Source organism: Polistes canadensis, unplaced genomic scaffold (assembly GCF_001313835.1).
Source record: "Polistes canadensis isolate GaletaPanama2010 unplaced genomic scaffold, ASM131383v1 scaffold_20, whole genome shotgun sequence".
Classification (NCBI taxonomy): Eukaryota; Metazoa; Arthropoda; class Insecta; order Hymenoptera; family Vespidae; genus Polistes; species Polistes canadensis.
The window spans coordinates 11,215-25,254 of record NW_014569567.1 but is presented as its reverse complement, the minus strand read 5'-3'; the positions used below and the strand labels follow the sequence as shown (position 1 = coordinate 25,254).

Genomic DNA, 14,040 nt, shown 5'->3' with positions numbered 1-14,040 from the left:
AAAAAAAAAACGTCGCGGTTAAGAAAGAAGGGCCCTTGCGATAAAAGTTGAACGGGCCTAAAAAAAAGAAGGAAAGAAAGAAAGAAAGAAAAAAAGAGAAAGAGAGAGAGAGACAGAGAGAGAGAAAGAGAGAGAGACTGTCAGTCAAACGACAAAATCCGGCTTTCCGTTTGACATCGAGTGTCGCCATACCATTTGACCGCATTTTGATTGACGTATACCGCAAATATAACGCATTCCTCTAGATAGATTTCTGACGTGTGTCAACCCTGTTAAGTTTCTTCGTTCTCCCTTATCCTCTCTCGGCCCTTTAACGATTATTGGCTACCGCTTAAAAATTCATCCTCACAATGCATTTATTGTTGTGATATTCTTTTCATGAAAAAGACGAGTACCTCTATTTTACTTTTGAAAAAAAAAAAGAAGAAAACTTGACGAAACTTCTAACTTACGACGGTTATTTATTTTTTTTCTCTTTCGTCGCGTTAAGTGGGACCACTTAAATTAGTTCGATCGTACGCGTTTGTTTTGTCGTTTATTATGTTTGACATTAGTTAGGATTCTTTTTCTTCCTGTTTATACCACTCGACAATATTCGTTCGAATAATTAAACGTTTCTTTCGAAATTATTTATCCTAGTTTGCATTATCCATTTTTTTAGGCATTAATAATAGCACGTGTAAAGCAGTAAACAAAAAGTGTACTTCCTTCAAAATCAGATATTATCAAAATCATATTAAACAAATTATTTGACTCGAAAATAATTATATAATTTATTTATTTGATTGATATAAGTTAGAATGTTTCTTGGACTTAACATTGGCTTCATATATGTGCTCATAATTATGAAAGTGGTCTAAGAGTTATATATCTCTTATTTTGAGATATTTAAAGGATTACATTTGAAAATTAAAAATGAATTCTATATAATATTGAAATAACAAACACTATCTAACGGTTTATTTTTGACAATATCGTGAAAATTATATTGAATTAATTTAGTTTCAAATAATGTGGTTTGAAATAACTAATAATGTCATTTCTTTTTAAATTTTGACTTACAATTAGACCACTTTCATAATTATGGTTACATATATGAAACTTATGTTAAGTCCCAGAAATACTCTAATTTATATCAATCAAATAAATAAATTATATAATTATTTAAATAATTATATAATTTATTTATTTGATTGATATAAATTAGAGTATTTCTGGGACTTAACATAAGTTTCATATATGTAACCATAATTATGAAAGTGGTCTAATTGTAAGTCAAAATTTAAAAAGAAATGACATTATTAGTTATTTCAAACCACATTATTTGAAACTAAATTAATTCAATATAATTTTCACGATATTGTCAAAAATAAACCGTTAGATAGTGTTTGTTATTTCAATATTATATAGAATTCATTTTTAATTTTCAAATGTAATCCTTTAAATATCTCAAAATAAGAGATATATAACTCTTAGACCACTTTCATAATTATGAGCACATATATGAAGCCAATGTTAAGTCCAAGAAACATTCTAACTTATATCAATCAAATAAATAAATTATATAATTATTTTCGAGTCAAATAATTTGTTTAATATGATTTTGATAATATCTGATTTTGAAGGAAGTACACTTTTTGTTTACTGCTTTACACGTGCTATTATTAATGCCTAAAAAAATGGATAATGCAAACTAGGATAAATAATTTCGAAAGAAACGTTTAATTATTCGAACGAATATTGTCGAGTGGTATAAACAGGAAGAAAAAGAATCCTAACTAATGTCAAACATAATAAACGACAAAACAAACGCGTACGATCGAACTAATTTAAGTGGTCCCACTTAACGCGACGAAAGAGAAAAAAAATAAATAACCGTCGTAAGTTAGAAGTTTCGTCAAGTTTTCTTCTTTTTTTTTTTCAAAAGTAAAATAGAGGTACTCGTCTTTTTCATGAAAAGAATATCACAACAATAAATGCATTGTGAGGATGAATTTTTAAGCGGTAGCCAATAATCGTTAAAGGGCCGAGAGAGGATAAGGGAGAACGAAGAAACTTAACAGGGTTGACACACGTCAGAAATCTATCTAGAGGAATGCGTTATATTTGCGGTATACGTCAATCAAAATGCGGTCAAATGGTATGGCGACACTCGATGTCAAACGGAAAGCCGGATTTTGTCGTTTGACTGACAGTCTCTCTCTCTTTCTCTCTCTCTGTCTCTCTCTCTCTTTCTCTTTTTTTCTTTCTTTCTTTCTTTCCTTCTTTTTTTTAGGCCCGTTCAACTTTTATCGCAAGGGCCCTTCTTTCTTAACCGCGACGTTTTTTTTTTTCATTCATTCGTACGAGACACGTTTTGTCGCCAGGCTGTGTCGTAGACTTCTTTTCGATATAAGCTTTAGAAACTTTATATTAAACGTCATATCATATCGTTTTTTAATATCTAATAATAATCGCATAATTATTCCTCTTTAGTTTTATTCCTAATCTCGAATAATTTTTCTTTTTATTAATTTATAATACGCACACGTAGTGTGCATACGTTTATATTAACATTTTAAAATTGATCAATTGTTTTTTTAAATAATAATATTATTATTATACCATAATTTATTTATTTATTTATATTAAATGAATGAAAATATATATACGTTTTGGTGATTTACATTTTACGCAATATGCGTGAACTTATATTAACAAAATAAAAATAAAAAAGAGAGCAAATATTTTTGATACGTTTACGATTATTTTTAAGTTTGTTTTATTAGAAAAAAAAAAAGGAAGATACTCGTATTATCTAACATACATAATGCAAAAAGAATATTTGATAAGTATTACACATCGACTATCCAATCTTTTTCTTCGTGTGATCGAATTACATAATTCCTATTAAAAAATCCCTATAGCAAGCTAAACAAGAAAAAAAAAAAATATAATAACAATTTTTTTGTACGATTTCTATTCGATAGTTCATGTTTTCGAATAATATGAAACATTAGGGTACTCTACAAAGGCAAGAAGAGGAAAACGTTCCGATGATGTCTTCCACGTAGGTATGTTTGTGACGTAACCGGTATTAGTGTATGTGTCGTTCGTTCGAAAAAAAAAAAGAAAAGAAGGGGGGGAATGATGACAAGGGTGTGGATGATAGAGGGGTTGGAAGGGGAAAGAGGGGTTAGAAGGGAGTAGGAGGAGCCGACGACACCACTGCTACTCGTGGGTCCGAGATGTCAGCTCGTTTCAACGTTGTGGACCCCTGACACCAAGTCTAACAAACCCCAGGGAACGAAAATATCCTGTGGCCAATCTCACTCGTTGAAATGTTTCTTCTCTCTGTTTCTCTTATTTTTTTCTTTCTTTTTTATCTTTCTCTCTCTCTTTCTATTTTTCTATCTTTATCCTCTATATGTGCGTGTGTGTGTGTATGTGTGTGTATCTCCTTGGTTATTTTGTTGAATTCGAATGTAAAGGGAAAAAGATAAGAATTTCATTATTGTGCAAGGTAGAAAATATAAAAAAATATAATATTAGTAATAATAGAAAAAGAGAGAGAAAGAACAAAAAAAAAGAGAAAAGAGACAAATAAAGAAAGAATTTTATAGAAATAAGGAGGAGAAGGTAAAATGGGATGAGGTAAAGATAAAGAGGAGTGCGAGAAAATAAATTGTAGGGAACTATCGTCGCCAGGAAGAAAATATATTCCTCTCTCTCTCTCTCTCTCTTTCTTTCTTTCTTTCTTTCTTTCTTTCTTACTTTCTTTCTTTCTTTCTTTCTTCTTACTCTCGTTGAATTCTTTCACGATTTCTTCGAGATTTATGCGAGCTGCAACTGACATGAACGACGAAAAGCGATGGAACTTGCTGCGTGAGGAAAGAAACGAGAAGAAGAAGAAGAAGAAGAAGAAGAAGTAGAAGTAGAAGTAGAAGGGAGAAGGTTTGAGAAAAGAAATAGAAAAAAAAGAAAGAAGTTGAACAAGGGCGGCAAGAGAGATAGACGAAAAGAAAAGAAAAAAGGGGAAAAGACAAGTTGTAGAAAAGTGAGAGAAAGAGAGAGAGAGAGAGAAATAAAGATGGGGTAAAAGAGTAAAATAAAGAAGGTGCTTTAATCGGGATTCGGTAAATCCAAGCACACAGCTCACCCGCATTGGGTTCCGTTTTATCCATTGGGTTTCACGCTGACTTTCAAATTATCAGGTTAAAGAGTTGAAACCGTGAGTTGTTTGGTCGATAGTATATATGTATAGTACATTTTATACGTCATATTATTTAATGGAACACTGATTTGCGTCAAGCTATTACCATCTCGCAAGGGATAAAAATCTAAATGAAAAAAAAGAAACGTGAAAAATACAAAATCTGATCTGAGTAAATTAGCCAATTCCCTGTGCACTCTACCTTCAGGTAGGTAGTGCAACGAATCAAATCGCGAAAAGGAAAGAATTCGCAGTGTGCGAGTATATCGGAATAGTCTCCTTTTTTTTTTATACGCATAAAATATATATACATACATATACATATATAATATAAGTAGATATATACATATATATATATATATAGACATTTACATATAATCAGTTCACGTATCTCAGTAAATTAGCTAATTCCCTGTGCTACGCCACTGTGTGCGGCGCATCAATTCGCGAAAAGGAAGAATTTGCTGTGTGCGAGTATTGGAATAGTCTCTTTTGGGTGCATAAGACATACATATATACTATACATATATATATTAGTATATAGACATTTATATATAATCAGTTCATATATCAAGCACCTAACAGGCAACGTAGCCTTACGCTTTACACCCAATCGCAAGTGGCGCAGACGCGCGAGTGCGTACTTACGTTGGCAGAAGCCAAAGTCCCCTTGGAGTGGCGCGAGACGGATATAATTGAAGGCGGAGGTAATTAACTCCCTCGTGGTACACACATCGGCAAGCGCTCACCGCATCGTTTTAATTACCGCTCTCTCGTCGCATTTCATCGGGCAGAAGCGCTTCCACCTCTAACCACCTCCCCTTCCACCCCCCAACCCTCCTTCCTACATTTCCTACATCCACCAATTCCTTCTTCTTCTCCTACACCTGTCCCTTCGTACGACATCCCCTCTTCCCCCTCTTCTTCCACGACCTTCGACAAATTCTATCATTACCCAAAACCCCCATCCCACCACCACCTTACTGCTACCCTTATCTTTCAATTTCTGCAATATTTCGATATATCAATTTAATTGTGTTTATTATTATTATTTAACATTGTTTGATTGAACCGATGATTATTATTAAAATGATATGATTATCTTCGTTATTAATGATTCAATTATTCGATGCCTGTTTTTGTTCAGGTTTCGTCCATTAACAGGGTATTGAGAAATTTGGCAGCACAAAAGGAACAAAGGCAACAACAACAACAACAGCAACAGGGTGTTGGTGGTGTTGGCGTTGGCGTTGGCGTTGGTGCTGGAAGTCCTGCCGAGAGTGTTTACGACAAACTCAGGCTACTAAACGGACAGACCACTGGCTGGCCAAGACCTAATCCTTGGTGAGTTATTAAAAGTTTTCTCTTCCTTGAAAAAACAATCATCTTTTAAAAACTTTCCGGTTTATCAATAATTATTACTTGTTGCTTATACATTATTTTATCTGCAACCTGAAAGTGTTGTGTTGTTAAGCCGTTTAAAACGTGAAAAATTTATTATTATCCAATTGTAAGTTTAAATAATATGATATTCTTGAAAGTAAAAAAAGAAAGCGAGGAAGGGTTCAAGAAAATAAAGAAGATTCGATTTTTAAGGTATCCGTCGGGCGCGGGAAGCCCTTTTCCAAGTCTTCAGCCTAGTCTGAGTCCGAGCCATTGCACAGCGCTACCGCCTGATCCCGCCGATATTCTCCACTCCAAAAAGGGTGAGTCTTCTTTCTCCTTTTTTTTCTTTCTTCTTCTTCTTCTTCTTCTTCCTCTCTTTCGTTTAGTTATCTTCCATCTTTTTTCTTTGTTGTTCTTTTATTCTTTTTCAACGTTATATTTTTAGAAATAATCGCAACAAACTTATCCCGATATCTCGTTAACGAGCAATCGTTTGTCTGAAAAAACAATTGTATTCAACATTAAAACAAGAAATATTCTTATCGAATCATTACAAAAGGATTTTTTTTAATCTCTTAACACAATAACACAATTAAATTATATTATTATTATTATTTTATTATTACAACAACAACAACAACAACAACAACAACAAAAGTACTATAATCATTCTATATGACAGATAATTTAAATTCAGATTTTATAGGTCCCCAAGCATTGGGTCGATTTTCGACCATCCAATAATTTATTGCAACACCTATGTATTTTCATCTACGTAGATATACGCATACGGTAAAATACATATGTACGTATATAGTAAATGAGGAAATACGAGTTGCGGGAAAGTAGGCGGGAAAGGGTCGTGGCGCGTATATAGAAGAGCGTTTTAATTAATTAATCTCCCAGCCGAAACAATACTAATATCAATGTGTAATTCCGTTGGTGGTACCGCGGCGGTTTACCGCATGCGTGTGCAGCGCTTTTCCGGTAATAATTGTAACGTTTAAGCGCGGAATAAGGGGGTGCGGAAAGAGAACCCGGAGAAAGAGAAAGAGAACGAGAACGAGAACGAGGGAGAGGGAGAAGGGTATGAGGAAGGGGAAAGCAGAGGGGGACCAAGGGGGTTGGTGTTGGGGAGAGGTGAGAGGACTACAGGGTGAGTATAGACAAACGTGGTTACGCTCGACCAACCGACCGGCCGACCGACGCGAAACTACAACCCCTTGTACACCTCACCAACCCAGTCAACCACCCACTCACCACCCACTATCCCTCTCTCTCTCTCTCTTTCTCTCTGTATTTTCTATCCCCCTTTTCGTCGCGCCTCGTTCCCTTTTGCCGTGACATCAAACGCACGATTTCTCTCTGACTATTTTTCCTCACGCTATATCGTACAACAACGTATAGAGAGAGAGAGAAAAAAAAGAGAGAGAGAGAGAGGGAGGAGGGTAGTGAGAGGTTGTGATTCATCGATCAGGTGAAAATCACGCGTCTGTCTATTATTTTGATATTATGTTGTTTAGAATTTGTTCATATATAACATATTCGTTTGATGTCTTGAAAATAATCCTTTTTTCACGTATATTTAAACGATACGATATATATATATATATAATTTTTTCTTAAAACAAATACATATCGATAATTAAATAATTCGTAACGTTAGATACATCAATAATACGTCATTAATCGTATTGTTATAAATTGATTTATTTGTAGTTATTTTTGAGAAAATACTCGTTACTCCGCGTTTACGATGAGAAAGAAAAATATTTGTCTTGTATATTTTCTTGTTTTGTTTCCCTTTCTTTTTTTCTTTTTCGGGGCAAGTAGATAGGAACACCAACGGAATGGCAAAGACAGGTCCTCTGATCTTCAGCTAGAACGTCATTTCGTATTCCATGTTGGTAGGAAGGGGCCACAATCAAATATGGTAACTGTTGCGAACGTTCAACCACACGCGGGCCCCCGGGGCCGGATTATCCGTAGATTTGAGCGCGGGGGTGCGCTTCCTACCGTTTATAGGATAACTCGTGTCAGGAGGGTTGTTTCTCTCTTCTGAACATGGTATACATATATATACATATATATATGTATATATATATCTCTCTCTTTCTCAGCTGTTCTCGATAGATGTTATCGAGAGAGAGAGAGAGAGAGAGAGGACCCAACCATGCCTCCGGCTAACAACCATGCTCTATTCCAACCCTTCGTACGAAAGCAAAGCGAAAGCAGATTACAACGCAATCATCGCACCACCTCTAGGCTCTTCTTTCGATTTCAAATACACACGTATAAATGTATATATATATTAAATATATATATATAGTCTTATATGATCTTCGTATGATCATCCCACCTCCAACCCACTCGCCACCACCCTCCTCGTGCAAATGAAAATAACTATATACACATAAATATATTGGTTTGCTCGAAAAATATTTGTGTACCGATTTATAAATATATAAATTCGGTATCGATAATTTTGAGATACGTTAACATATAGATTACAACGAGCGATATAAATTTTCCTAATCCGTAATTGTACGATTGCTCTAATAATTTTGTGCCGATTTAAACGAACAGATTGTACGTAGATTTTCAAATATCAATCGACACGAAATTTTTCTTGGCAAATCAAATTTGTATCCAAATTTATATATATATATATATATGTGTATAAACTTTACTAAAGATAATAATAAATAAAAAAATAAGTAATATAGAAATCTAGTGAGAGACGTTTCGTAGGAAAGAAGATGGTAGCCTTTTGGTAACAAAATCGCAATTCTCGTCAACGTCGTCGTCGTCGTCGTCGTCGTCGTCGTTGACGTCATCATCGTCACTGGGGTGTCTGGTGAGACCGATCCACAATGCGTCCCAGGGATGCATTGTGCCGGTTTGCACGAGACGAGACGATGCAACGGCATGTAGAAGAATTACACGCGAGGGAAAGAGAGAGAAAAAGAGAGGGAGAGAGAGAGAAAGGGTGCTGAGGACAGAAAAAAAACGAGAGAGAGAGAGAAAAAATTCAGCGAGCGTGGAAGAAGAAAGAAGAGTGGTGGGTGGGAAAGGGTTGGTTAGGTGGGGGTTGGAAGTTGGATTGGGAGGTTTTCGGGGGAGGGGGAAAGTAAAGGAGGAGCAGAGAAGGTTCCGCGCGTTGATCGAAACGAAAAAAAGGGGTTCGGGTCGTGCGACCATTGTTTTTTCACCTTCCAAACCCCGCACGGACGCCACGATGGTGAATGAAGAGAGGAAAAAAAAAGAAAAAAGAAAAAAGAAAAAGAGGACACGAGTCCGGAATTTCTTCCTAGGATTTCAATATCGCTGACATGCTCTACCCATGCAACCTCCACTACTACTCTTCCTCTTGTTCCTCTTCTTTCTCATTCTTGGTCCACCATTTTCTCATAGTACCAACCCTTTCCGATCTTTCATTTTATCTTAGAGTATGATCATGACAATTATGGTTAATAGAATTTAACGAACATTTTAAAAGAAGAATAAAAGATCATTCAGAATTGTTTCAATACGATATATAAATAATTAATCAGTTAACATATAATTAATATCATATAAATATTCAGTTTTCTTTTGATTCATAATTTAACTGTTTAAAATAAGGATTAAATTGTATCCGTATACTTATCTATTTTTAATTTACTATTACCGATATATATTATTTCGTTAATTCGAGTTCAATTATGGCATCTTTTACAGTTAACAATTTTGCGATTTAAAAAAATGAAGATTATTAAAATAATATCCTTAATCTTTCATTCAATATACCTATAATACCACATCTCTCTCTACATATATTTATTTATCTTACATATTAATCGAAGAAAAATTAAATAAAATAATATCAATTCGATATAGGATTTAGTTGAAAAGATTGTCGTATTCGAAAGGCGCATCGCCATTTCGTAAAGTACTTCGTCCTTCGATAGCTGCTACCTACCCTCTTCTTCTCTCTTTTTCATTCGTTTCTCTCACCGCCATCGTCGTCACGTCGTTCTCGTCGTATATATATATATATATAGAAAACGTTCGCTCCGTTGCAGCGTATTTGCCGATCGCTAGCTGAGATATAAAGGTAAAACAATATAATGGCCGCCCGCTGTGTTCGCTGCTATGGGATTCAGGGTGTACTGAGAGCATTATTGTCGACCTCTTTATCTGCTGCAACCGATCTCCGTCCATGTTTTTTTTTCCTCTCTCTCTCCCTCTCCCTCTTCTCTCTTTCTCTTTTTTTTCCCCTCTCTTTACTTTACCTTGCATTTCTCTTTACCCTCCTCTCTTTCTCTCTATCCTTATCTATCTCTTTCTCTTTTTTTTTTTTTTCTATTCTAGGTACACACACACACACACACATTCGTAACGATGCGAAAGCTTTTATCGTCGGCCAGGACAATGCACACTGTCGTCGTCGTCGTCAGATTCTTTCCTTGTCAAGGAACTTTCGAACGTTGTTCTTGTTAGTAAGCTTTTGCGCGTGATCATCTTCTTCGAACGGGAATCTTTCGACCAGTAAAATAAAAAAAAAAAGGAAAACAAAAAAAAAGAAGAACCTGGAGCAAAAGAGAGAGAGAGAGAGAGAGAGAGAAAACGTACGAGTATTAATGGTTCTTCGATATATCTGGCCGTGTACGTTTTTCAACGTACTATACCGATAAACGTTTTCCCGTCGGAAGGTTTATATAGATAGAGACCCTTCGAAAGAGTTCACCTCATGTGTATATCCTGTAGCAACGACATCGGGTTAATGGATGCACGTATAAGACCACGACCGATACTTCCGTGATGACTTTTTAAAGCAAGAAAGAAAGCACTGCCTTGCCAATAGAATCTCTCCCTCTCTCTCTCTCTCTCTCTATCTCTATCTATCTATCTATCTCTTTTTCTATTTCTTTTTTTTCTTCTCTTTTAACTTTCTAGTAAGCATACGATATAGAATATACATAAGCGAGGAGAGAACTTATTACACACACGTACACGTGTACACCACGTAGTACCACCTTATAGTAGTTTCGAAGCACTCGCAAAGTAATAGCACGCTTCCACCACGGTGGAAAGGTGGAGAAAAAAAAAAAAGAAAAAAGGGGGCGGCGGAGGCGGTGACACGAGAGAAAGAGATCGGAGTCTTGTAACGCGATAGTCGAAGATTTTTCTTCAGAACACAGCCTCCGCCGACCGACACGGATATCGGACTCGGATCGGATCGGCTCGGCTTCACTCGGCTCGGACGCGTTCACCGGCTTCACGTTCGTTCTATTTCAGGATCCTTCGGCTTCTCTCTCTCTCTCTCTCTCTCTCTCTTTCTCTTATACTCATATACAGGTACACACGTATATACTTTTTATCTCTCTGTTTTACTTAGAATACACCAGGGAAAATCTTGTAAATATTCTTGCTTATACAGAGAGTAGACATCGCCCACGTACGTGAAAAATAGTTAGAACGAGTGAGATAGATAGATGGAAATATAAAGTGTATTTGTGTGTATCTATGTGTTAGAATGAGAGAGAGTGAGTGAGTGCAGCAGATCGAGGAGAAACTCTATGCATTGGATTCGCAGGTCAGTGGGTTGTCGCGTCGCGTCACTCAACCCAGTGTCACACAGCCGCTCGATTTATCGTGTTCGTCAATCTACGAAGGCTGACCTCTCGTCGAGTGTCGAGTTACCACCGACCAACCACCATCCACTACACTACCATTACCACTACTATTACCAACATCATCATCATCATCGTCGTCGTCGTCATCATCGTCATGATCATCATCATCATCATAATCATCTCAACATCATCCGACTCTACCAACTTGAAACACACGTCGTCGTTGTCGCGTGTTGTCTCCTCTTTTTCTCTATCTCTCTCTCTCTCTCTATTTTTGTAATTTTCTTTTTTTTCTTTTCGTATCTATCTTTTTCCTTCCTTCACCTTCCTTCCCTACTACTACTACTACTACTCGCGTTCCTTTATCCTTTTTTATCGCTTTTTATTTACCCTCGTGTTATCTAAATATATACGTGTATGATGTATGTTACGATGGTATAAAACGTACGATATAAATCTTTGATAATAATAATAATAATAATATCGTCGTAAATTGTCTTTTCGTGTCGTCTCTGAAATAACAATTTTCTTTCTTTTTTATATCGGATTATTCGAATTATCGATCATTAATGGGGAAACGATTGATCGGGCTTTTTTTTAAAACGAATTTCTATAGGATTATTTTGATCTAATTTTATTCAAACAAAATTCATTTCTATTATTTTTTAACACGACCAATATATATTCTAATTAGATATTAGAAATGATACATAACTATGTTCTCTATCTCTCTCTCTCTCTTTCTTTTTCTTTTTTTTTTGTAGCATCCTTATAAAAAATTAAAAGGAAATAGAATTAATTTTTTCCAAAAAGTAAGAACTATTTTCGGGAAAATACAACGTTTAACGAAAGCGAGCTTTTCCAATCGCGATGAAACGTAATAATCGTTTCCGATCGATCGACCGTTCGTTTGCACCGGATTACGAAGGGTGGCCCACGAAGATAGGAAAACGAAACGCAAAAGCCGAGTTATATCTCTACCAACATACAACATGCATATATACATATATAAAATACACATATATATATATATATATATACATATGTATATCAAACGCAAGAGCGCATCGACGAGGAGAAGCTTTTGCGGTAGGCCACGTTGCAGCAAACGTTTGGAAGCTTTGCGGTCGCGTAAACGCAGAAAAGTTAATGCGTGTTCTATCCATTGTAATGTATTAAAGAGAGAAAGAGAGAGAAAGAGAACAGGACAAAGAGGATAGATTACGCATATCTCTTTTGTTTTGTAATTCTCATTATATATATATAAGTATATAGAAATAGTACACACATACATATATATATATATATGTCGGCGTGCGAATCATTTTGCTCGTATCGGATCCGTTATCTGTATTAGAGATTCTCGAACACGTATCCAGAAATACGTCGGTCGCGGAGAAATTCTGCGGAGTAAAACAGTCCGAAAACTCGGCGTGGAATCTAGAGATGAAATTCCTCCGGCGTACTTATACACACGGCCCCAAACTATACACAGATTTAATTCTCATTTGGTTTATTCCTACGAGAATATATATATATATATAATACTATTCGTTTTCCATCGTTCCATATAGTAATTTTATTTCATTACTAATTGTAAGTGTTACGAATGATATAAGTATTCTGACAGTTCGCGTATTCGAAGATCGTAATTTTCTAAAAATCTACACTTCGTGTTAGTATTCATTTAATCATTTTCAAATGAAGAATTTACAAAAATTGTACGTTCAATTAATTGAATTCTTTCATGATACTTATGATTAATCATATTTCAGTTTATAATAATTGTTAATTCATTTTTTGTTAAATATATACATACTTTGAGTCTTGACATTAAGTTACTAAACGCATTACCATAAAACAAAACTTTACTTAATAGACAAATCTACATATACGATAAAAAAAAGGACAGAAGTTTAATTTCTATAATATAAATATAATGATTTTATTTTCCTCAAAAGATTAATTATTATAAAGTTATATTTAAATATATAAAACTTCTAGTAGGTTGATATATTTCTTATTAAAATCATCATCGAATGAGCTTTAAAGTTTATAGCAAGTAACCGAGTAACTATTGAAACATATTATAAGAAAGGAAACAAAGTTACTTGGGCAAACTTATACGTGAGAAGCTAGAGATAGAGAGAAAGTGGGAAAGAAGGAAAGTAAGTAAGATAGAGAAAGAGAGAGAAAGAGAGAGAGAGAGTCGATATCCTTAAGGTACAACAGATTGAAAAGACGAAGCTCGAAGGGGTGGTTCTTTCTCGCGACTTTGCTCAACGATGCGAACGTTCAACATCCGTTGGTTCTCTCGCGTTTGTCGATGCGAACGAAGAAGAAGAAGAGAAGAGAATAAAAGAGAAGAGAAGAGAAAAGTATAGAAGAAAGAGAGAGAGAGAGAAGAGAAAATGTTAGAGAGGGTGACAAAATGTGTCTCGGTAAAGTATAGTAGAAGCTCTAAGCATGAAGGGAGAAGATCTCTTTTCCTTAGTCAGTGGTGCTTTCGAACATCGTCATTGCCGTCGTCAGTGTCGTCATCGTCATCGTCATCGTCACCGTCGTCGTCGATGTAGAACTAGCAGCCCTTTCCTTCGTCGAAGGGCCCTTCGTCTTTCGCTTTCTTCGGGTGTGTCAAAGAGTAGGGTTGACTGATCTGCCACGTAATGCCAATCGATATACACACCACGCATACACACACACACACATATTTACACTCATACATATATATAATTCCTATTCCTATCAGTTTCTTTCTTATATTTAGAATCTTAGTTTAGTATATCTTTAGATTTGGTTGATTTGTTTTTTATATAATATATATATATATATATATATATATAT

The 14,040-nt window shown here is 35.4% G+C and overlaps 1 protein-coding gene across 1 annotated transcript in view; it reads left to right on the top strand.

Moving 5' to 3' along the window:
• The window catches only part of LOC106793876 (paired box protein Pax-6-like), a 53,357-nt gene extending 46,050 nt beyond the window's left edge, over positions 1-7,307 (top strand). Inside the window, exons 5-7 of the mRNA XM_014761153.1 lie at positions 5,340-5,536; positions 5,789-5,968; positions 7,298-7,307. Of these exons, the coding sequence (XP_014616639.1) occupies positions 5,340-5,536; positions 5,789-5,968; positions 7,298-7,307 (387 nt within the window). The remainder of the gene's footprint in view (positions 1-5,339; positions 5,537-5,788; positions 5,969-7,297) is intronic.
• The last annotated feature ends 6,733 nt before the right edge of the window (positions 7,308-14,040 follow it).